Source organism: Nematostella vectensis, chromosome 1 (assembly GCF_932526225.1).
Source record: "Nematostella vectensis chromosome 1, jaNemVect1.1, whole genome shotgun sequence".
NCBI lineage: Eukaryota > Metazoa > Cnidaria > Anthozoa > Actiniaria > Edwardsiidae > Nematostella > Nematostella vectensis.
In genome coordinates, this window is record NC_064034.1 from 8,735,932 (window position 1) to 8,759,675 (window position 23,744).

At 40.0% G+C, this 23,744-nt stretch overlaps 3 protein-coding genes across 8 annotated transcripts; 2 read left to right on the forward strand and 1 right to left on the reverse strand.

Annotated features, from left to right (window-relative positions):
* The first annotated feature begins 129 nt into the window (after positions 1-129).
* Positions 130-10,400, forward strand: LOC5520377 (calcium homeostasis endoplasmic reticulum protein). 2 transcript variants are annotated; one of them, XM_048727841.1, is made up of 17 exons: positions 130-451; positions 835-1,005; positions 1,256-1,416; positions 2,028-2,180; positions 2,346-2,422; positions 3,942-4,179; positions 4,634-4,697; positions 5,362-5,706; positions 6,183-6,310; positions 6,704-7,147; positions 7,465-7,736; positions 7,902-8,024; positions 8,275-8,370; positions 8,747-8,820; positions 8,955-9,046; positions 9,585-9,657; positions 9,749-10,400. In XM_048727841.1, the coding sequence occupies exons 1-17, from the start codon at positions 406-408 to the stop codon at positions 9,757-9,759; spliced, it is 2,568 nt and encodes an 855-aa protein (XP_048583798.1). In that variant the 5' UTR covers positions 130-405; the 3' UTR covers positions 9,760-10,400. The 2 variants fall into 2 exon arrangements, with proteins under 2 accessions (XP_048583798.1, XP_048583795.1); XM_048727838.1 differs by having other exon boundaries at positions 131-451; positions 9,791-10,400.
* Positions 10,401-11,478: 1,078 nt separating this feature from the next.
* Positions 11,479-18,260, forward strand: LOC5520376 (kelch domain-containing protein 3). Of its 4 annotated transcripts, XM_048728398.1 has the most exons (18): positions 11,505-11,617; positions 12,010-12,052; positions 12,448-12,572; positions 12,650-12,725; positions 12,800-12,888; positions 13,386-13,532; positions 13,600-13,651; positions 13,748-13,848; positions 14,033-14,118; positions 14,256-14,334; positions 14,703-14,788; positions 15,049-15,148; positions 15,634-15,664; positions 15,777-15,870; positions 16,284-16,384; positions 16,778-16,862; positions 17,018-17,122; positions 17,513-18,260. In XM_048728398.1, exons 4-18 carry the CDS (start codon positions 12,676-12,678, stop codon positions 17,573-17,575), a joined length of 1,269 nt encoding a protein of 422 aa, XP_048584355.1. In that variant the 5' UTR covers positions 11,505-11,617; positions 12,010-12,052; positions 12,448-12,572; positions 12,650-12,675; the 3' UTR covers positions 17,576-18,260. The 4 variants fall into 4 exon arrangements, with proteins under 4 accessions (XP_048584354.1, XP_032221374.2, XP_048584355.1 ...); XM_048728397.1 differs by lacking the exon at positions 12,010-12,052 and having other exon boundaries at positions 11,479-11,617; XM_032365483.2 differs by lacking the exon at positions 12,010-12,052 and having other exon boundaries at positions 11,479-11,617; positions 15,786-15,870.
* Positions 18,031-20,167, reverse strand: LOC116603775. 2 transcript variants are annotated; one of them, XM_048728402.1, is made up of 2 exons: positions 19,740-20,167; positions 18,031-18,755 (listed from the first exon to the last, which is right to left on the reverse strand). In XM_048728402.1, exons 1-2 carry the CDS (start codon positions 19,795-19,797, stop codon positions 18,409-18,411), a joined length of 405 nt encoding a protein of 134 aa, XP_048584359.1. In that variant the 5' UTR covers positions 19,798-20,167; the 3' UTR covers positions 18,031-18,408. The 2 variants fall into 2 exon arrangements, with proteins under 2 accessions (XP_048584359.1, XP_048584358.1); XM_048728401.1 differs by having other exon boundaries at positions 18,031-18,761; positions 19,740-20,162.
* Positions 20,168-23,744: the final 3,577 nt, after the last annotated feature.

Consider the following 23,744-nt stretch of genomic DNA (forward strand, 5'->3'; position numbering starts at 1 on the left):
AAAACATACTAAGATGAAAAAAGATAATTCAAAATGAAAGTGAAGAAACTGCTTTTCTTTGGACTTACCTTTTAGATGTTTTTTACCCGATTTCGCAATAATTTTGGTGAGCGAGACACTAATGTAAAAACCCCCAGTCCCGCGCGACCTTGATTGCCGCCATTTTGTGCATGCGTTCTATGCGTTCTGCTTCGTCCAAGTTCTGCGAAAAAAAATATTGTGCAAACTTCTGTTCTCATGTAGATCGGAAAAGTTATTCTCTGTTAGATCGTCAAGACAAAGATGTAAAAATATAGAAATATGCCGAGAGGAAATCTTTTTGAGAACTATTAATTGTCTTGTGGATTTATGATTTCGATGTTGGATTGATGTAATACACGCGATCGAACTGACTACAAATACAAGATGGCGAGCGTAGCTCAACAGAAACCACCGTTCCCTCCGCCTGACGGTATGAATTAATTACCACACTTCTGAATGTAACTTCTTGGATTAACATATGAAGTAAATCAAACTATACAAAGTTCTTACTTCCACTATAAAGTTTCTATTGACCATTTTGTCACTCTTTCTAAATGCCATCATTTGATCATAATTCAGACGTTTAAAAGGCTATTTTTCATTTATTTATTGCTTAACTAGATAAAGTCAGACAAGCTCAACAAAGTAAATTCTACCTCAGTTATATCACATTGAATCTCTACAGAATTGGAAGGTTTTGATCCTTTCTAAAGGGATCAAGTAGAGTTTGACGACGGCAACAAGCATGTCACAACAAGCTGTTATAATCAAATAATCTCATGTTGATCTCTAATAATATGTTCTATTAATCAGACCAAGAGCTTAAGAACATCATTGACAAGTTAGCTAACTTTGTTGCGAGGAATGGCAGCAAGTTTGAGGACATGACCAAGGAAAAACAAAAGAACAACCCAAAGTTCAGTTTCCTTTATAGTGGTCAGAATTATCATAACTATTACAGATGGAGAGTTTCTGTGGAAATTGGTGAGTACCTTGTAACTCCAGATTATTTCTTGGTTGAATAAGAAAAGCAGGTGTCCAGTAGAATATCATATTCAGTCTAGGAACTCTTCCAAGGATAGAAGGGGGGGGGGGGGGGTAAATAAAGCATAATGCCATGAGAAGTAACTTTGTGCTTTCTAGTTCAAAAATCTGTCTTGGCATCCTCTTAGTCATGTCTTTGTATAGGCCAATGTATATCATACACAATAGTGAGGAACATTGCATTTTCTAGCATCAAATCAAACCCAGCAGCATCAGCAGCAAACACAAATGGTAGCAAACAGTCAATACAACAAACCTCAGAGCTCAGCCCTCGTACAGCAGGCTTTGGTCCAACAATCAATCAACTCAGCACCCTGGCAACAACAGCAACAGCAAACTCCCCCTCAACAGGTATGAGTATTGTTTTCACTAGAGTTGTTCAGGGGCATAGTCAGGAGGGTGGCTCCTAGCAACCAAATTTACAGTAAATGTTTGAGACATTATCCAAAATACAGGAGAAAATGCCTTGAAAGGCCTTTTGGGCCCCCTCCTGTTAAAAATCCTGGCTACGCCACTGTTGTTGATGTATTTGTTGTTGGTTGTAACGTATTGGAAGGCTGTAGCCAGTTTGAGGTGAATCAGGGTTATTGTGTCATGCATGATGTAGAAGAATAGTAGAACCCTACTAAGCATTATAGCAATCATTTTACTTATAGTAATAGGGGTTCCAGGTATTGGGATCAATATAAATGATCAAAGTTTCTGTGCTGTAATAGGGGTTCCAGGTATTGGGATCAATATAAATGATCAAAGTTTCTGTGCTGTAATAGGGGTTCCAGGTATTGGGATCAATATAAATGATCAAAGTTTCTGTGCTGTATGGTGAAGTGCTAAGACAAGACATCTAGTGGCTGTACAATGTAATATTACACCTTGTGGCTGCACATGTAATATAACACATTCATAGTGGCTGTATGTGTAGCAATAATGACCAACATAAATTTGGTTGTTTTGATTGACAGGTTGTGACAGCTGTGCCACCACCAGCTCAATATGCCGCTCCTCCACCCACTGTTTACCAGAATGCTCCTCAGCCCCCTAGTGACTTAGATTTTCAAGAGTTTGATGGCATGTTACAGAAGCTAATGGATTCATGTACTAAAGATGCTATTTCTGTAAGTAAACCTTATGATGAGAACTTTGCCTGTAAAGTCCTAGTTCTGATAATCAAGATCAAGGCTTCAAGCTTAGTCTCAAGATTTTGGAATAGTTTTTCGTTTTATCAACAACCCTCCACTTCTCAACAATACTAACAAGACATATTTTTGTTCTATCAACAGACTGGGCGTGGCTGGGTCTTAAATAATGCCAAGTCGCCTCAACACTGCCACCACATCATGGAGTATATCCTAAAAAAGTGAGATGGATATTAAGTTTTGCTTACTGTATTTACTCATGTATAAGGAACACTTGTGTATAATGCACAACCTGATTTTCGAGGTCATTTTCCAAAAAAATAAAAATTACCTAAATTTTGACAAAAATCTAAGGTTAAAAATATGTTGAAAGGGGCACGAAAAACATGTAAAAAGTCAAATAAAACACGAGCACTGCAAGCATTTTTAGAAGTAAAAACAAGGACAAGGTCTCTGAATGTGTTTTTTATTTACATTGCGTAAGTTTACGTAGTATGAAGTTACAGCATAATTTAGTTTTTCAAGAGTACCAATAATAAAAATCTATTAACATTCCATCTATTCATCATTTCTAATGACATATTTACATTGATGTTTTTTTTTATGTTTCTTTGAAAAAAACTAACTCTAAAATGTTTGAAGTTATGTTTTTTAATGTTCTCTCTCCGAGTGTTCATACCGTTAGTGTTCAGATGTTGAATCCCTCGAACTCTGAATCAGAGTCAGAGGCAAAAAGTTCTTGTGCAAATGCGTCGTTATCTACAGTGTCATCGAGATCCATGACCTGATAGACAAGATCGTCTTCCCTGCTGTCTAGATTGTTCAAAATGCGCCTCGAAGACTCCGTATAGAAGCAGGCTTTGTCTTGTCCGAGTCCTCCACAACACACTCTCCATACTTTTTCATTCCAGGTTTTCATTCCATTACCGTCCATCAAATGGCTTGAACTGCTTCAACAACTCTGTGAGAATTGTTGATTGAAATTAGGATTGAAATTCTGATCAAAATTGCAGCATTTTTTAAACATAAAACAGCAAATCATTGGCTTTCTATTGTTTTTATGATTATGCAAATTTTCGACCTCTCAAACAATCACCCTCACAAGCACCCCGATTGTAAAGGTCATTTAAAATGTAAAAAGTACACATTATACATGAGTAAATTCGGTAGCTTTTTCATGAAAGCTTATACCTGTTCCTGGACGTCAGATATGTAACTCTAACTCAATCAAAGTAGAAAAGACTTAAAGCATACATTGAAAGCATAGCCCAGCCTCCTACTTCTTGAGGTATCCTAAATTAGAAACATAAAATAAATAATTTTGGTTCTTTTTTTTTCACGTTTTTCTTTCTGTCAATAATATTTGATTGCCAATCTTTGATTGCCAAACTGCAATTAGTTTGCAGTGTAGAAACGGTCCATATTTTAGAGGTATTGTTACTCTGATCTGTAGAGTATGAAACAGGCTGAGCATTCAAAGAATTGCATGATTTACATGAACTTCAGTAGCCAACAAGTGTGGCAAAGTAGTACCTCAAAGCACATCAGACATGATGGAATCCTCATTATGCAGTTTGTGCCATTTAAAACTGCAATTCTTACAATACGGTATATGCTGCAGTAGTTGCCTAACTTTCTTACCATTTTCTTGGTGGTTATGTTAGGGCACATTGCACTATAAAAAGAATGCTATAAAATTACTTTCTCTTAAAGGCTTTTCTGTTCTGTTTCCCCTGCCAGATGCTTTGCCCCAGGCCTTACTTTCCCAAACAAACTGCACCTGGTCTACATCATAAATGACATTGTGCATCACGCTGCTCGAAAAAACTTGACTGACCTTAACAGTGCAGTCAAAGAGGTTGTTGTACCAGTGTTTTGTTATGCGAGGCAAGGAGACATTGGAGAAGGCATGCAGAAGCTCACCAAAGTACTAGGAATCTGGGAAACAAATGATTTCTTTGATGCAGCAACTTTACAGGTGTGATATGCTTCATGCTATGAAAACCTATAAATCCATTTAATTGCTGTACAGTGTTTGCTTGTTTATTTGATAACCATGAGGAAGAGTTGATCAATCTGGATTCTTATGCCTGGTGCATACTAGTGACATACAGTAACAACATAGGCACGAACACTCTTGTGTTTTTATGTTAAGCCTGACATACATAATGACATCAACATAATGTCATAATGGGAAAAACATGTTATATTTGGTTATGTCCATGTCATTATGTCGAACCATTCACAATTGAACATATGAACATAAGGGCGTGCACGCCTATGTTATTTCACTTGTGTGCACCAGTCACCAGTCATAATGCATCCTTATTTGAAACAGATGTGCAGTAAATGATTTGCTGGTCAGTTTAATTGTTTTTGTAGTTCCGTATATAAAGATTAACTCATGAACATGTTAAATATACCTTTTGTAGAAACTCAAAAACCCAGAGTCAGCTAAAGCAGAAGTTGAAGAAGTTCAGAAAAGGTTAAGCCAAGGTAAGTAAAATTAAGGAAATCCTCTCCACTGGAAAATTATTTGCTCTGAAATCATGTCACTAGCACATGTTGATTGATCTCATTTAATTTATTTTCCATTGTTTTCCCTCATATATATGTGGTCAATCCTAATTATGTGTTATAAATAATATTTGAAATATCTAATTCTGCTTAAAATGGCATACGGTGACCTCATATAAATATCCTGGCCATGAAGAATTGGTTCTTATAGGAATGATTGAATATTGATTGTCATAACCCTGGTGTGAAGACTGTGTGGTGATAGCAAAAACAAAAATATACTTCTCATAAATGTTTTGTGCATTTCATTCAGTACTTTAATTAAATACAGCATGGGTTTATATGTTGCATTCAGCATTGACTGTTATAGTCAGCAAGCATTATGACTAGAGACTGTTATTGTCTGGTGTAACTGAAAATATAACAACCAATTAAGAACCATATCAGCCTGAGTTGTCAAAAGGTACCCAGATTTATAACAACCTATTCATCATGATCTTGAAAACCCTATGTTTTTATATGCTAATAGAATGTAATAGAAAATAGAATGTTAATAGAAAATCACCCCTTTTTTGTGCCTATTTCTGTGAGGAGACAGCTCTACTACCACTGTCATAGACACTTGGTTGGTTTTGCTTTTCAGGTCAGTTTTCCAGCAACGCCAATTACCAACAACAACAAGCTTCCCCTATCCAAAATGAATTTCAAGCAAAACAAGCTTTCCAGCAATACCCAAATTACCAGCAATACCAACAACAGTACCAGCAATACTACCACCAGTATCCACCGTACCAACAGCAAAACCCTGGACAGTTCCCCCCAACTGCTCCACCAGGGTTTAACCAGCCACCTCCATCTTTTGGTATAGGCCAGGCAGTCCCTGGCCAGCCACAAGGATACCAACAAGAGGAAAATGTAGGCCACGCATCACATGACCAGCAAGGACAATCACAGGCAAAGGAGGAAAGGCCACAACAGGTCTTGTCAGGTTAGTGCTTTTAAAATTTGGGTTGGAGGATGACAAGATAAATGCATGAAATACTCTTTTGTACCGATTTTTGTTATGACTTTACATTGCTTATAGCATAAAATGATAAAATTATAGCATAAAGCGATAAAAAGTAATAAGAATACATATACAAAATAGTTGTTTCATAAGAACATGGTTGAAAACAAAGTTTGCTCTCAACATTTTTTGTATGTTTTTTTTTCTCCCTACATATTTCTTGTTGGTATAACCAATTACATAATTTGAATGACAGAAGCCGGAAATTGTTGTTGAGAGCTCAGAATATTGAAACCCACAGTAAAGCTATTTCTGAACAAATTTAAAGTTGGTACATATAATAATTTGAGTAAATATATTTACATTAGGTTTAATTACTCCTCCTGTACTTGAATTAATCCCATTGCAAACATTCACCATGACGTTATTTCTGACTCATCAAACTTATTCCTCATTAGAAGAGTCCAGTGAAGCTTCAGATGAACCCCCAGATGAGCAAAAGCAAAGTGATGGTATGAATGCTCAGGCATCCAACGAAGGGTGTGGCCAGAAAGGGGGTCCAACCGACCAAAGGCGTAACCACGAGGTGAGGTTTCCTAAGTTTCTCACTAATTAATACATCACATCAAATCAGTTATTCAGAATTTAATTTTTAATTTTGTGCCTTAGGGATTTAGATGATAAGTGAATTTCTAGTACTATTAGCATATTTCATTCAAATAAAATGATTGGTTGTAATGGAGCACCTAACATTACACAGAACAAATTGTTTAGGGTGTTTTGGTTTGTTTTATCAATGGGTGTCTGTTAAACATTTTTAAACAAAGGATATATGCTGTTATTGTAATCCAAATATATCTTTTATGCCTGCTGCTATACTTTACCAGGCTGGTAAGCTTCAGATAAACAAAATTAAACACTTGATAGAATACTACATATGTTTATCTAAATGTGACTGACTTTTTCTGTTTGATACCAGGGTGATCCCTATCATGGTGGACCTTTCAATCAGGCGCTGCCAGGATTTCCTCCACGATGGGGTCCCCCACCCCACATGCCTCCAGACTACAGGGGCTTCCCACCCCCAAACTTTCCTCCCCCTGACTTCAGCCGCCCCCCTCCAAACTTCAATGACCCAGCCTTCCAGGGCCGACCACCTCCCTTTGTGAGGCCCCCGCCTCAGCAATTTGATTACCAGCATGGCCGTGCCAACATGGATATACCTCCGCCCATTGATTATAACCATGGCCGACCCCCACATGATGACTTTGGTCATGAGGCCTATGGGCCAGATGACTATGGACCGGACAGCTATGGTCCAGAAGAGTTTGGGCCCCCACCTGTGCCCCCGCCACCACGCCCTATTATACCAGAGGCTATGTACTATGAGCTACCTGCTGGCCTCATGGCACCTATGGTCAAGGTGGGTTGAGTGATATTGTGTGAGCTTTAGAATTTGTGCTTATAAATTGTGTCTGTTTATTATATGTACCTTAAAATCTTTAATCCTTTTTTTTTTTTTTTAAATCCTATTGTGAGCTTGCTTTCATGCTTGGTTGGCTTCAAGGGTATAAAGGGAACAGTGAAAATAAGTATTATCTTAGCACATGAAGCTATTTATTCTTGCCATTTGATCCCCTTATAACTTTGTAGCAGAGTGACATCCTTCCCTCGAAATGCCAACCAAGCTTAACTATTTAACAGCATTGTTCTTCCCTAATTCATTAATGTTTTTTTTAGCTGTCTGATGTAGACTACGTCCCACTGAACCCTGCTGATATCCGCTTACCGGCACCTCAGCCACCCAGTGAGCGTCTGCTAGCAGCAGTAGAGGCTTTCTATAGCCCCCCTAGCCATGAGAGCCCTCGTAACGCTGATGGATGGGAGCAGAGTGGGCTGTTTGAGTTCTATAAGGCCAAGTTGCCATTCTTAAAACAGAGGGATCTTACAAAGAAGGACCGCCCTGTGCCGCCAAGTACCCCTCCCAAGAAAACTTCCCCTGACCAATCCAGGTAAACAAAGTCATTTTCTACAATTAAAGATGAGTTTATTGAGGGTTGTGATCTATACATGAAACTATGCTCAATTGTTTGTCACAAATATTGCCATCGTTGTTGCTTAAGGTTCCTAACAATTCGACACTTTCCCACTTGAACCTCTAGCACCTTATCTTACAGGTCTCGGTCCAGGTCTCCACGGTCACATAGGTCGACATCCCGGTCCCCAAGACGTCGACATTCCCCCTCGGTCAGCCCACCCTACAGGCGCCGCTCCCGGTCCCGCTCACCACAGAGGCAAAGGTACAGTCAGTTACGTATAGATTTCTTGGGAAAATAGTCCTTCTCTCCTGGCTTGCACTTGATTGGCCGAGCTTCCCTATAGTTTCCCTCATATAAAGTTTTATTTTTTATTTTTGGAGAAAAATATATAAAGTGTGTGCACCACATACAAATAGCTGTTTGGTGTTTGTATATACAAAATTGGAGTTGCCAACTAAAAGTCACCTATGTAGACATAACTTTAGACTATATGTGTCTGTGTTTGGTTCAGGTCCTGCTCCCGATCTCGGTCTAGATCCAAGTCTCGCTCCATTTCACCCATGTTTCGCTCATCTGACAGAAAAAGTCCAAGTCCACCTGCATTCAGGTAAGAGTGTTGATGTTGTTATAAGGATGATGGTTAATTATCCTGTTGACCCATCAACCGGCCCGTACTGGCCATGAGAACTTCCCACACACCAAAATATTCATGAGTACAAAATTAACTCAACAAGATAAGGCATTAGTCTTAAGGATAAATGTTCTTGAAGATGTGCATCCAACTAATGTCATTGGCAACTACCTATGACAGCTTGGGCTCTTGATAAATTTCAAATTGAACAAGGACAACAGCAGAATTGCCCCTCTTGACGCTCAAAAAAAAAGTGACACCTCAAGTCAAGTCTCCATCATTTAAAGAGCTTGGTTCACAGGTATTAGCATTTGTTAAGAACTGGAAAGCTTATGTTAGTTTTTTTTTTCAGCCCGTTTGTCACTAAAACCACAGAGACAAGATTAGATGAGACTAACGTTGGCCATCAAATGCTCAAGAAAATGGGTAAGGATGCGAGCTCACATGTCTTGTGGAATTGTTGACATAAGGTCCTGTCATGCCATTTCCATTTGAGAGAACCCTCGTGGACATTTGTCTTTCGTTTGTTTATTGTTTGTGTGTGCCTGTTTTCACCCCAGGCTGGGAGGGAGCTGGGCTTGGCAAGAACGAGAGAGGAATTCAAAATCCTATCCAGGCTGGGGAAGTACGGGAGAGACATAACATGTACAAGGTATGGTACCATCATCATCGTCATAACCACTGAAATGCCAATTGTCACCACTACCATCATCCATTATCATCATTGTCAGCATCATTATTTTCATCGCTTCCACATCACCACCACCACCATCATCATCTTTACCATCACCTCCACCTTCACTGCTATAATCATCATAACCTCCGTCACCACCATCATCATCAACACCTATGCCACCAATCATCATCACCCTTTAGCAAAAGAGGAGGTGTGAGGAAAATATGATGCCATTGCCCTTTATGTACATCTCCATCTCCATCTCGATTCAGTTATTCAAGTAATTTTATATACAATAACCAATATCACCTCCGTCACCAACATTATTCATCGTCCACCATCATCTCCTTTCTCTGCCATCATCATCATCATCACTTCCTCCACCAATCATCATCACCATTATCAACAGAGGAGGGTGTGAAGAAAATACGATTCCATTCTCAACTACTACAACCTTTTTGTAGAAGTAAACTGCTTTATTCCATCCCACCCACTTTATCTCTTGCCTTTAAAGGGAATTGGTGTGGAAGAGGATGACGTGTTCGACAAATTTAGATACAAGCGAAGTTATACATATAACAGACCAGGTAAGTGTGATTTGAATTTGATTTCTTCTTGATAGAGAACTTGTACAATACTTGATATTGACATTTCTTTTCCGTTTTTCTCTCTTGACAGAAGGAAAATAACCTGTTCCTGTAAAATTTTGTATCTCCTTAGTGGAACTTCCTCCCAAACCAGCACCCGAATAACACGTGTCCAGATTGATCGGTCTTCCTGTGTTTTGAGTGCAGGGCCCAAACTGGTTGGCCAGCGGTATAACTGTGCTTAGCCATGTGCGGCAACACGGGACCTTCGTTGAACCTCCTATCCCATGCAGTTCAACTCAATCCGGGTTCATCCTATTTCCATAAATTTATACCCAAACTGCATTCTTTCCTCATTTTGCGTAGTCACCCATTGTCCAAAACATATCTTGACGGTCTAGACCACCGTCCAAACCAATCTTGACCACCGTCTAGACCAATAATTAACCTGCATGGTTTTACTCCTTGTACTAGAAATATACTGCATACATGCAACAAGATGATTAATTGTCCAAGAGTTCTCACTAACAAGTCAGGAACCAATTCTACTGCAGAGGAGAAACGGTTGATTGGTCAATGAGGTTTGAGTGACAGTGCTAAAAATATTTGACCGTACAGAAGCAAGTCATTAATTAGACAAAGCGATTTGGTCCATTGCGTAGATTCTAGATATCGCTTGTCCTACATCTTGGCGGTGTTTGTTGTGCTATATGCCATACTGTAAATAAACATCAATACATTGGTCGAGTTGTATTACTTCTTTACTGGTTTTCCCCAGCTTGTTCTCACGCTCCCCATCCAATAGGTGAAATTAGTTTATATTACTCTCTCGAACTTGCTTGTATTGAGAGTTGAGGCGTTGAATCCATTTTTTAGTATGAATCAGGCCTTAAAGGCTCGTGCCAGGCACTTTTTTCGTTCCCTATGAAAAATAAAGTTCTATTTTTCCTCCCACTTTAGAAAAATAAAATCACTTGATAATCGGGCTAGAAGTGATGAATCGGAAAGTGAGCGATAGGCTAGTCGTCTATTGACATAAAGCCTGGAAAGGGAACAGTTTTTTGTAAGGATTAGGTTGTTCTTCCATAATCATAATTAGCTTTCCCCGCAGACGTTTTTAAGGTCAACACTCCCACAAACTAACTAACGACTCTGCAGGGAGAGGCGTGGCTGTGCCTAAAGACTGATTTAGACTGAACGATTTAGTGGTATGCGACACGTGAATCAGCTTACGACCCCGCTAACGATGCTCGACTACGAAAGTTGTAGTGAGACTAAACCGTGCTGTCTAAATCGCTAAGGGCGCTAGGAGATCACGTGACAGATCACGTGACTATTTGGGTAGCAAACTAGCGCGCGATCAGGCTAGCGGCAAAATAACAGCAACAAAAATTCAGCGCTTACGAATCAGCAAGAATTTTTCTTTGTCAGAAAAGGTTTATTTTTCTTTTAAGACTTTATTTTCAAGTTGTTCTCTGGTGTGACGGGCGCAGTCATCTCCGCTTTTTTGTTCGAATATTTTAGAAAGGGATCGTGATCTCTTAGCGCAAGTCTCATATTGCCTAAAAATCCCCTTTAATGCCTAGTGCACACTAGTGAGCGCGAACTCTTATCTTCGAAATAACGACATAAGAGAAAAAAAGTTTTTTTTTTTGTCCATGTCGTTGTCGGGCTAAACATAGTGCGCGCGCCCATGTCGTTATGTTGTTATGTTGCTAGTGTGCACTACGCATAAGTGTGGGAGGCATCAGACATGCGACATGGCAACAATAACACTACCACAGGAAGCCCACGCTTAAAAACCTAACCATCATGCTTTTCGGGTGTCCTGTTGTGAGGATACGAGAAGCAAAACAAAGATGGCGGAACAGTAGCGTGAAGTGCAGTGGTCACAGGTGTATCGAACGATGTCTTGTACATGGGTAAAACGTCAAGTTCACGGGCCAGTTCCAGCCACAAGGTGAAGCAAATGAATGCCTAGGTCTCTAGAAAAGATCACACATTTTGGGGCCGAACTATCGGTTCTAGAATTCCTTTTTATTATGCTTTTGAAATCTGATCTTGCAAGTGCACGGGAGAATATGATTAAGCCCGCACGCACTCATTATTGCTAGTATTGATTGTGGTCTGTTGACGGTGATAGCAGTCGAGGTGAGCGCGTTTCCTAGCTGTATACTTAGTAACACCAAATAGCCTGCTTCTTGTCAATATCAATGACAATAAAATTCAATAAAATTCAAAAGTCATGCAGAGTGCACAGTTTATCATATTTAAATTCTTATTTCTAAATTATTATTATTATTATCATTATTATTTTATTTTTTAAATATTTTTATCTATTTTCCTATTCAGTCTAGCTGTTTGTACTCTATGTTGGGGTGCTCAGAGTTTTGTGGTGAGCCTTGGGATTCTAGCTGCTGTTGCACTGGAAGATAAGGACCAATTCATATGTTGTGCTCCTGGCATGCCAAATCTACTTTGTTGGATTAGGCACATGAATGGTTTGGCTTCTGAATCAATTAAGTTCATTTTGGTAAAATTTAGTTTTAGTTAGAGTGACACAGATTCATATGTTGAGCTTTTGTCGTTCTAAATCAAATGCCTTATTTATTTTTTATTTGTGCAACAGAAACTTCACACCAAGTCAAACTGCTCGCAGCCTAGTAAGGGCAACTCTTTTAGTGCAAAAGACCAATGTATTCGTGTCACTACAAATTGGGCAATTAGATTCAGCACAGCAGAAACACAACATGTGAATCAGGCCTAATGTGTTACTATTATCTCTAACAGGCAAGGACATGCTGTGGCTGTTGTTGGCAAGAATGCTTATGTCTTTGGAGGTAGCAGTGGAAGTGGATATGGAGAAACTGAAAATTCTGATCCAGTTTACCTCAATGATTTATTCCTGCTAAAAGGTGATAATCTGACAGATAACAATTTTACTGTGTGTTACGATTAACTTGTGATTATTATTATTGTTGTTTTTTTTAAGTTGGACTTCAGGTGTCCTGGGAACGCATGAGACAACTTGGTGATGTTCCTTGTGGAAGAGATGGTCACTCCTTAAAGTAATTTCTTTGTTTTGTCATCAATCATTATATCATTATTAAGATATATTACTAAATATTCTTGTTGTTGTTAGTGCTGTAGGATCAGTGTTGTACTTATTTGGAGGATCTAATTTCCCTGAAGCAGAAGACTGTCTTGATGACCTGTATGCTTATGATATAGGTATGTAAATACTAACCTTTTGTTACTTGTAGGGATGACATTGTTAAAATCTGTGCATGGAATCTCTATTGAGATCAGGCGCATACCCAGGGTTGAAGGGGTGCACATTCATAGGTATCAATATTTTTTCCTGATCCTTCAATAAGAAAATGACCGACATTTTGGGGGCCAAAGTGGGTGCAATTTTTTTAAGGAATTGTATATTGTTACATGTTTGAGTCTTACCTTTTATTTAGTTCCACTGAAGTTTTGAACATCAGTCCATTGTGTCACCAAAAACTCAAAATGTCAACTACTTTGTTTTTACAGAGGCATTAATAACATAGCACTCCAACCTTTTGTCAATAATTCTTCAATAAAAAGTAACACCTCTTTTGGTACAGTACACCTGCACACACAGAGATTTGTGTGTGCAGGCTTCTTGTAAGCCCCAAACAAATTCTTAGGAAAAGTTGTTGTTGTTCTTCATTCTTTAATTCTGTCCACTGTCTCTCCAGGTACTTTGTCATGGGAACTGTGCCCCACCCAAGGGCGGCAGCCAAAAACGCTAGGACAGACGACTGTTGCTATCAGAGATACACTATATGTGTTTGGTGGTATTTATCGTGGAGAAGCCAACAATAAACTATACATGCTCAATACAGGTGACGAGCAAATACCAAGCAAGTTCACTTTGAATCCTTTGCCCATTTATTTCATTTCTGATAACAGGTAACCTCACATGGACACCTTTGGTAACTTCTGGACAAATACCACCTCCAAGGTATGGTATAATTACTTTGCTTTGTGCATATTGCGGTGATACAAATTGGAAACCTTCTTGTTGTAAGGATGAAGAAATTGCTATTCTCCATTCTAGATGTGACCATGCATGCACAGTGATAGGAGAAAAGTTTTACATATCCGGAGGAAGTGGCGGAGAGAAGACCTGGTTTAATGACCTGTACTGCTTTGATACTGGTACAGCATTTTGACTAAAACTATTTTGCATCCCATTTATGATATCTGTTATGTAGTCAGATGAGTGATACGGTGGCTGCCTGAGGCACCAGTGCCCTAACCTTGTTATTCAACATTTCACCTGCAAGGAGGGTGGCACTGTTTTTTCCTTGTTAATTTACTTCTTTATGGTTTCTATTTGTAGTAACTCTTATCTGGCACTATATCAATGCCCAAGGACATCTGCCATTTCCCCGAAGCCTTCACACCATTTGTGCTTACCATGACAAGGTACAGTAAGTAGCATGTATACATCAACAATGTATCATAACCATTTTGTTATAGCTGAGGATGATTTACTGAGAATGTGTGCAAAGCTTTGTTATGTAGGGGTAAGGGTTTTCACCATTATTATTTTCTGATTACAGGACATTTATTTGTTTGGAGGTACAAATGATAGTGCTAAGGGAAGATCACCTTTTAATGATGTCTTCAAGTTCAACCTGTGTAAGTACAGTATTAGCTCTATTAGACTCCTTTCCATAATTAATCACTTAGGAATCAGATAATGAGCACAAATACTTTAAAACCCCATTAGTACTTGGGCTACTGAGCTAAACTCTCACAAACACAAGAATAATTTCCAAGATCACTAAGTATATACAGCCATGACAATTTCCCCGGCATTAGAGAGACAAATTTGCAAAAAGCAGAAGATATTTTGTTTGGAACCATGTCTATTTGATTCATAATGAGGTGCTGTCTTGTCATAATGTGCTATATGATTCTTCTGGGAAGGTTTTTTTAAAAGTTTTATTCATCTTTGTAGCTGAGTATCCACCTGTGTGTAGTTATGTAACTTCTGGTTTTTTTAGCCAAGTCAAAGTGGAAAAAGCTTCACTGTGAAGGCCCTACACCAGACAGTCGCCTTGGGCATTGTGCCATCATCATCTATGGCCAGGTAAGTCCTCCACTTTGCTAATCATGCTCTAGGAGAGCTGCAGCTAGTTTGGATTTTAGCTTATTAACAGATATCCTGGACCCTCTTCAATGGCTGTTTTATACACTTGCCTTTTCAGATAAGCTTTTATTATCACTTTTTTTTAGTGACACTGTCTTATATTATGTACACTTCGTTATAATCTGTTAAACAAAAAGTACAAAAGTCTTTATGATTAAGAATCAGTGTTTGATTGTAAAAGTAAACATGATTTTTTTCAGATGATTGTATTTGGGGGTATGAATGACGAGAGGGATTTTAGTGATGTAGTTATCCTACAAACCAGAGCTGCTGCTAAGCAGTTACCACCAGCCATGACAGGTAAGTTTTCAGTATTTTACACTCGGGCTTAGCTGGGGGTTGACAGGGTAGTTGTATCCACCCCCCCCCCCCCCCCCAACAAACATATAATTATTATATAAACAGTTATAATTTCTTATTTATGACTTTGCATCTCCCCCTCGTCAAATTTGGGCTCCGCATAGGTGGGTCAAAGGAGTGTGAAGTGCAAAATGTGTCATATTTCAAGGATAACCCTATCAGAAATGTGCCGGATTAGACCCCTGTATTGGGAATGAGAAAAGATATTAGAAATGATTAAGAAATTTATAAGTCAAAATAGTTGGGTATTTTCAGATGTTAGATCTTGTTTCTCAAAAGCTAATGTTTTTATCACTTTTTCTTATGGCACTTCTACTGAAATAAAACAGCTGCAATGGCATCAGCTATTTAAAAAAAAACTGTGCTATGCAATAGCAGCTGTAATTCGTTGTGAATTGATACATTATTCCGTATTTTTTTCTCAGGCCTAAATGAGTCGACCTCTTCTGAACAAAGGTAAAATGAACAAAGATTTTAACGGTTGTGCACGAAAATAAATGTATCCCCATTCGTTTACGTTAACTACTCAAGATGTTTTTGTAACCTTGGTGTTTCGTTTTTTTTTTAGCATTGATAGCATTGATGGGCCACTGTCAAATAGCTACAACACAAATATTCCAATTCCCTCACGATACCAACTGATAACACCAACTCTCAACAAGGTACTTTTAAAAGAGAATTTGACCATTTTTTTTTTTTGATTGTCAGCAGGGAGAATAAATCACAGTCAGCTGTAAACTGGCTCTTTTGTAAGCGATAAAGCATGTAAAACGGTACCCAACGGCGTGAAACACTAATTCTTGCCTTACAGTCCTTATCCTTTAAAGGATATCTCGTTTTATAGCCGTTTTATTCGGACCCTCGCTATTACGGACACTAAGCTACGGTCCTAAGTGTGTCTGTAATAGCGAGAGCAGATTGTACTTAGACATCCTCACACCTTGACGTCCTGCAATCTCAGGGCGTGGTCATACCCCTTTTAGTGTTATGGGGCTGTGCTTAGGATCGACAGTCATCAAGATAGAGCTGACTGAGGATTGGATTAAGTAAAGGTCCTTTCTTTCTTTCTTTTCAGCCTATACAGATCCCTGATTTATCCGATACCAAGGCAGAATTCGTACAACGTATCGAGGATGTATTCCGAGATTTGACCGCCAAGTACACAGAGCTAGAAACGTATGTACTAAGAAACTTTAATAAGAGACCCGGAATTTCGTCGCATTTCTATTATCAGTATCGTGTGATTCCATAAAAGATCCCCTATCCCCTACAAAGGGATTTGGGTATTCCAGGGAGTGAGTAGGGTCTTTTAGTGCCGATCTGCGGGTTTAAAAAAGCCGTTAATTTCCATACAAACACTGTACTTTGGCCACTTTCAGGTAGTGGAAATCACTTGGGGCGGGGTATTGAGGGGTGGGGGGGGGGGGGGGGGTGGGGGGTTGTGGATCCTTTCTGAAATCACAATATTAGAAATGCTGGTTACGCAACAACTGGTTCAAGCCCATATGATGTTTGCGAATTACCGTTCGCTACTTAGCCATTGAATTATCAGCATAACTTCATTTCTAGACAACGAGAACTTTTGAAGAAATCTGTAGAGGCGTTTGAAGAAGAGAAAAATATCAATATCCAGAAATTTGAGCAACAACAAAAGGTGAGCATCAAATTGCCATGGTGACGGTCATAGCAAAATAAGGAAACGCAGCGGAGGAGGATTGGGTAACAAGGCAAAGGCATTTATGAAGGGGAGGCCTACTTGTGAAACGCTTTTTTTTTTCGTTAAATAGGCCTCTTTAATTCTTTTTTCAGGAATTAAAAGAACTTTTAGAAAAACACAAAACGGAAAACGAGGATTGGATTCAAACCAAGAAAGAGGAGCTAGAAGAGGAAAGAGCTGCGCTTCAACGTGATCGCGTAAGCACTTGTCACTGTCTGCACTGTTTGCACGAGACAGGGGGATGTCTGCATAAGACATGTGCTGTTTACAACAGACAGATGGGGGAAGTTTACAAAATAGACGGTCTATGCGAGGCATGTGCTGCGTCTGTACCTCTCGTCTGTACGAGAGGTTGTTTGTACGAGCACGAGGGAAGTTTGCACGAGACTACGATCTGTTGCAGACGATTCCAGTATCTATGCACCGTTTAGATGTGTGCCTTTGAGAGCCGAGGAGAAAATATTACACCCTCTTTGAGCTAACATTGGCTACCTCTTTTATAAAAAACTGCCCGTGCATGTTTCAGAGTACTTTTTAGTGCTCGCAAATATTTTTAACTAAAATAATCAAAACTTCATGCTCCACAGATGCAGCTACTGGAGGAACAGAAAAAACTGCGCAGAGATTCGGGGGCTTTCGAGAAAACGTAAACAGTTAGAAGCGATAGACAAAATCGGGGATATTCTTTCCGAAGCTAAAATGAACTAGCGTCAACTAGCTGTAACACTGCGATGTGTAACACTGCGACGGAGCACCCCCTGACTCCCCTACATTTCGGCTATGCCATGTAAACGTGAAATTGTTGGGAGAGAGAGGGGCTGTGATAATTCGGGCCTCACGCATAGGATGGGCGCATGTCTACATCGTACCCTACATAATTTGACGATGACCCAACAAATGGTGTTCACAAGGTTATTCTTAGTGTGTCTGTAGATCTTTATGAAGAAGATACTGCATACCGCGCTCGGGACGGGAGCGGGACGGGAGTCGGATGCTCGATGGGGCGCATGTTTTGTAATCCGCTCGCCCGCGGGACTACCCGTAGCCTCAATTCAAATCCATTAGACCATATTATTGCATATTGAAATAATACTAGAGTCACAACTCTTTACGTGTAAAATTCTTTGCGCAAATAAGGGTTACAGATAGCAGGACCCCTTTAAAATTACTTGAATATAGAGCTAAGTTATTTAACGTTTAGTGCACTAGTGTTTTACAAAAGGGTCATAGTGTTACTCCAAGTCTTGCAGCCTTACTGTAGAGGAGAATCTCTTATTTGTAATATACAGTGTGTGTTTCTTTGAGAGAGGGTGAATACAAGGTTTTGAACTTTCAGTCTTTTTTAGCTCGATTTTCTCGACAACAACAAACCTACAACAACGGTGCTTTTTTTCCGCGTTTTTATCTACCATTTAAAAACATCATTTAACAGGAGTTACCATAGCAGTCACAATTTCCACTGACATTCTTCTTAATTGCGTGTTTATGCGCACGTGAAAATGCCCAGAATAGCGCACATTGAAAGACTGATCCAACTGATCAAAACGCCTGAGCCCGCGTTGCAAAAGTCCCCCGTGCAGCACGCTGCATCACACACCACAGGGTTCCCGTCTACATCTATCCCATCACGGCAGATAGGCACATCTTTGGTATCACAAGTGCGTGCGCATCCTTTGAGAAAAACTTGACCAATTCGGCCCGAGTCTTTTTGCCGTACTTTTGCCTCAACTTTGATACAGTCCTTGGTAGCGCCTAGACAGAAAACCTTGTTTCTGATAGACTCGCATTCTTCCCATGACTTGTAGCTTTTACACTGGAAACAGTCGAGTCCTGTGACTTGAAAAAAAATGCACTGTTACTGTAATAAACAGGATGTAGCTTTTACACATTACACCTTGAGCAGGATGTTTGGTATACATAGAACTAGGGCGCGTTCTGCTTCAGGTATTTCAAAGGCCACCCATCTCATATTTACCAGTTCTATGTCAACACCATAGAATTTTGGCTCTTATTTGTATTGCTTTTCCTGCTGTTATCGGCTAAAAACAGCAATAAAACAAAGTTTTAGTTTTGCAATGAAAAACTATAAGTGTTTTACCAAATGTGTCCCCACGTTTCAAATAATTTGACCGAATATGACTGTGATCAGAATCCTGTAAGATAATAGCTTCTTTATTTTAGATCCTAAAAGCTACGACATGCATGTAACGTCGCATCCCTCATGCCCCCTGCACAGCCTTCCGGTCTCTCTTTCAAAGAACGTTTGAGAGAGTTTGAGACCAAAGTTAGAGACGGCTGCGCAGGGGACCACCCCCTCCCCCCTTTTTTGGGTCATTATCTTTAATGTCCTTCAGATATCACAGGTACCCCAAGCTCACTGTGTGTATAAATAAATTATAGTGGTTCACGTTTACAGTAAACATATGGGATTGAAATAAGCCGTTCACTTTTACTACGGAACAAAATCGTAAAACTCTAAAAAATATTCTGACCTGACAGTGGAGTCTTAAATGTGGTCTGGGTGAAGTTTGAAGCCAATTGGGCTTGCATTTCGAGAGTTACGTTGTTCTGTTCCCCCGTTTTGCACGTAAACGTTTTGCACTTTAACTTTTCCATACGAATATTATTAATTAGTCAGCGATGATCATGCCGTGTCATGATATAGGATCACTTGATCACTTTGGGTCACTCAAAGGAAATCTTCTACATCCCTCAGAGCAGTGTACATTTTTCAAAATGCGCATTCTTATCATCTGTAAGCATACAAGCAGCTATCGACATCGCGACAGACATCGCGACTATTAGGTGACGTACCTGAAACAGCGACACATCCGAGGAGAAGGAACAAGATTGCAGTGAAGCAACTCGTCATATTTCTGAACAGCTAGTGAGAATTGGGTATTTTTAGCCAGCAGTACACGTCCTGGGATGATTTACCAACAGAGATGCTACTGAGCCAAGGAATGAAAGATCATCGGCAGGAATTCCCAAGAGTTGGCAAACACGAAACTTGAGACTCTATGACGTCTAATTCTTGACTTGTGGAAAGAATATTTACCAATGGCGTATTGCCTGAATCACAGTGGTGTTCACCCGGGATGATGGGCCATATCATAGATATGCCAGAAATATTTTTACAGGAAAAATCTTAGAAGCGATCGGAAATGAGTGCTAAAGTGCCTCTACAATACGAGCATCTCTGACATCTGTACTTGTGAAGGTCGTAGTATTTGAAGTTCAGATTACATTTATAATTTGCGCGCGGGGTCGCTTTGCCCGGGATAATTTTAAGCATCGTTTTGTGGGCTCAAAATTGGTCGGGCCTCGTATTTTTAGGGTGTTTCTATTAAAATGGTATCTTTAGGGGTTTGCAAAAAGAACCACTACGAGCCAACATTTTGGATTATTTTTAAATAATAAGAAGTATTAAAATACTTCCGACATCTAAACAAAACACTTGGCAATTTTTCATTCGAAAACTTGAATGAGATACGTAAATCTGCGTTTTGGTATTATTTAGGGAATTTTTTTGCTTCTGGGTTATTTTTTATGGCTCGTTAATAAAGTTGTGAAATGAGGAGGAGCTCTTGCTTCTTTTTTTTTTATTCAGGGGGGGAAGTGAACAGGCTGCGCGCGCCCCTTTCCTTGTCCTGCTATAAATACTATTTCCACACGATGCCCATGACAGCGCACCCCTCCCCCCTCAACAATGTCTAAATTTCTCGTCACTATTCCTGTTATGACAGACACTTAATGCTAATGATGCGTTATGCAGCAGCTCGATAAACACAGCAAATAATAAGTTGACCATGTAAAATTCACCTATATTCGGTGCGCTAATCATATGTAAATAAATAGTCGATAAATCCCAGTCCTTCAGCTCGTATGCCCCGCCCCGACAGAGTGCAGGGTCTCATTGAAAGGCGACCTTTTCAACAGGCGCCACTTTGCGCCCTGTCGCACGCTTCTTCTTTTCTTTATCAGGACAGCTTGTGATTGGTCTGCTTTAACCACGTGACTAGAGTTGCTTTGCTTGATAAGCTGTGCGGCAATAGTGGTCGCCATTTAGGACTTGCCCTGGCAACAGCAAGCTCCTTGGTTTAGAAGGAAACTCCTTTTGACCGGTTTGGATACCTGTGGATGAGCTACCGGTCGGTATACCTGTGGATGACCTCAGAAGTGGTACCTGCCGAGGAAGTGATTTCCTTCGCTAATGGGTATCCAGTACATACCTTTGCCTTATCTTGTCCGCTTGACATTTGCTATCCTCCCCTTCACAGTGACACCCTCGCTAGCATTGCTATTCGCCCGAGATGCGCCGTGATTTCTCCAGGGCCCTCTAAGGTTAAGTAATCCCTTCCACCTGAAAACCTTGATCCTTTCTGTGTCATCATCAGCTAGCTGATTAGGGAAGACCCTCAAATTGCGTGATTATCAAAATAAAAGCGCGCGCTCTTAGCCAATCAGAATCGACATAATGAGCCCAAAGTATTATAATGATGTTTATGATTATTATTGGAGATGATGGTTATGGTGATCATGATGATCATTGTAGATGATGAAGATGAGTCATACACGCGATAAAGCAATGTGAGGTCAACTTCATTTATGCCGAATACGTGAGCTCGAAGGAGGAAGAACTTTTAAGGGTGACCGCGTCGAAATTATGTGCCATTCCCGTCCCGTAGAGCCGAAAATCTCCCGAATAGCACCATGTGTTATTCCCGTCCCTTGGAATGTACCGAATCCAGAAAAAAAAAAAATAAAAAAAAAAAAAATAATAATAATAATAATAATAATAATAATAATAATAATAATAATAATGATAATAATAATGATAATAATGATAATAATAATAATAATAATGGTTTATTCACAGTGTATCCACTAGGTGGCTCTAAATAAGTAACGATATATATATATATATAAAATGATGGTTGAAGGCTTTCATAGAAAGTGCTCAATACTCGAAAGTAGAGCGGTGTATAGTGTTAGTTTGAGAAAAATACAAACTACATAGGTTTCCCTACAGGTCTGTTTCGTGGTTGCCCACTCATCAGGGGATTTAATGAGAATATTCCTACCATCGTATATATACTATTAACATTGAAATTTACATAATAATAGACTGATAGTTTTAGCTAAGGCGGTAAGAGGAACAATAGCGAGTTACATTAAATATGCGGGGCGAAAACTAACAGTGCGGACTGTTAGTTAGTTAGACCTACTATCAAGAGCACTCGACTTCGCCTCCAACTATGACGAAATCACCCCTGATGAAAAAGAGATCATAACCCACTCCAAGAGCTCCTTCCTGGTCCACAACCAAACACCCTGGCAGAAGAAAGGCAACACGATATTTGATATTACGATGGGGAGCTTCGATGGCGCAGAAACCTGTGAACTTGTAGGCAACTTCCTCCTCTCCCAACTTCAGGACCTCAATATGAACGTAGGACTCTACCGCAAAGACGGACTAGCCATCACCAACGCCACACCCAGAGCCACCGAAAACCTAAAAAAGGAACTATGCCGCATCTTCAACAACAACGGTCTCCGAATCACCATTGAGGCAAACAAACAAGTTGTCAATTTCCTAGACGTCACCCTCGACCTAAAACGTAATGCACACCAGCCTTATACAAAGCCGAACTCCTCGCTACAATATGTCCACCGTGAGAGCAACCACCCGCCCTCCATCACCAAGAACATCCCTGCTGGTATCAACAAACGCCTATCTGCCCTATCTTCAGACCAAGCCTCCTTTGACCAGACCGCGCCACCTTACCAGAAAGCACTCGACGATAGCGGATACAACTACACGCTACGCTACGAACCCAACACCGTAACCAACCGTAAAACCCGCAAACGCAACAACATCCTATGGTACAACCCGCCCTTCAGCAAGAACACCAGCACCAACATCGGCCACAGATTCCTCACCCTGATAGACAAGCACTTCCCGAAAGACAACCACCTCCGTAAAATCTTCAACAGAAACACCATCAAAATCAGTTACAGCTGCATGAACAACACCAAACAGATCATCGACAACCACAACAAGCGCATCATCACCGCATCGTCGGCTACCGAGATCGCCAGCTCCGCCCCTACCACTACCAACAACAAGACATGCAACTGCCGACAGAAAGACACCTGCCCTCTAGACGGAAACTGCCTACAGACATCTGTTATCTACCAAGCTACCGTAACTCGAAAAGACAACAACACCTCGGAAACATACGTCGGACTCACTGAAAACAGCTTCAAGACCAGGTACAGAAACCACACCGCATCATTCCGACACGCCAAACACAGAAACTCCACCGAACTCAGCAAACACGTCTGGACTCTCAAGGACAACATGATTGAGTACTTTATTTCATGGCGCATTCTTTCTTCCCACTCCGCCTACAACAGTACCACTAAGCGTTGCAACCTCTGCCTCAAGGAAAAGCTGACGATCATCTGCCAACCCAAACTATCAACTCTAAATAAACGCAATGAACTCGTGTCCTCGTGCCGCCACAGAAACAAAGCCCTGCTACGAAACAATTAGAACTGTTAATCCCGTCACCGTTAAATTTTCGCGCTATCAATTTTTCACACGTTCCGCACTGTTAGTTTTCGCCCCGCATATTTAATGTAACTCGCTATTGTTCCTCTTACCGCTTTAGCTAAAACTATCAGTCTATTATTATGTAAATTTCAATGTTAATAGTATATATACGATGGTAGGAATATTCTCATTAAATCCCCTGATGAGTGGGCAACCACGAAACAGACCTGTAGGGAAACCTATGTAGTTTGTATTTTTCT

Bases quoted from the DNA above. Each gene is read 5' to 3' on its own strand.
- LOC5520377 (XM_048727838.1), top strand. From the start codon at position 406: ATGGCGAGCGTAGCTCAACAGAAACCACCGTTCCCTCCGCCTGACG. The intron at 1,006-1,255 runs GTGAGTACCTTG...TGCATTTTCTAG, and splicing joins GAGAGTTTCTGTGGAAATTG to CATCAAATCAAACCCAGCAG. The intron at 5,707-6,182 runs GTTAGTGCTTTT...ATTCCTCATTAG, and splicing joins GCCACAACAGGTCTTGTCAG to AAGAGTCCAGTGAAGCTTCA.
- LOC5520376 (XM_048728397.1), top strand. From the start codon at position 11,565: ATGTCTTGTACATGGGTAAAACGTCAAGTTCACGGGCCAGTTCCAGCC. The intron at 13,849-14,032 runs GTACAGCATTTT...TTCTATTTGTAG, and splicing joins CCTGTACTGCTTTGATACTG to TAACTCTTATCTGGCACTAT. The intron at 17,123-17,512 runs GTAAGCACTTGT...CATGCTCCACAG, and splicing joins CTGCGCTTCAACGTGATCGC to ATGCAGCTACTGGAGGAACA.
- LOC116603775 (XM_048728401.1), bottom strand. From the start codon at position 19,797: ATGACGAGTTGCTTCACTGCAATCTTGTTCCTTCTCCTCGGATGTGTC. The intron at 18,762-19,739 runs GTACGTCACCTA...TTTTTTTTCAAG, and splicing joins CGGATGTGTCGCTGTTTCAG to TCACAGGACTCGACTGTTTC.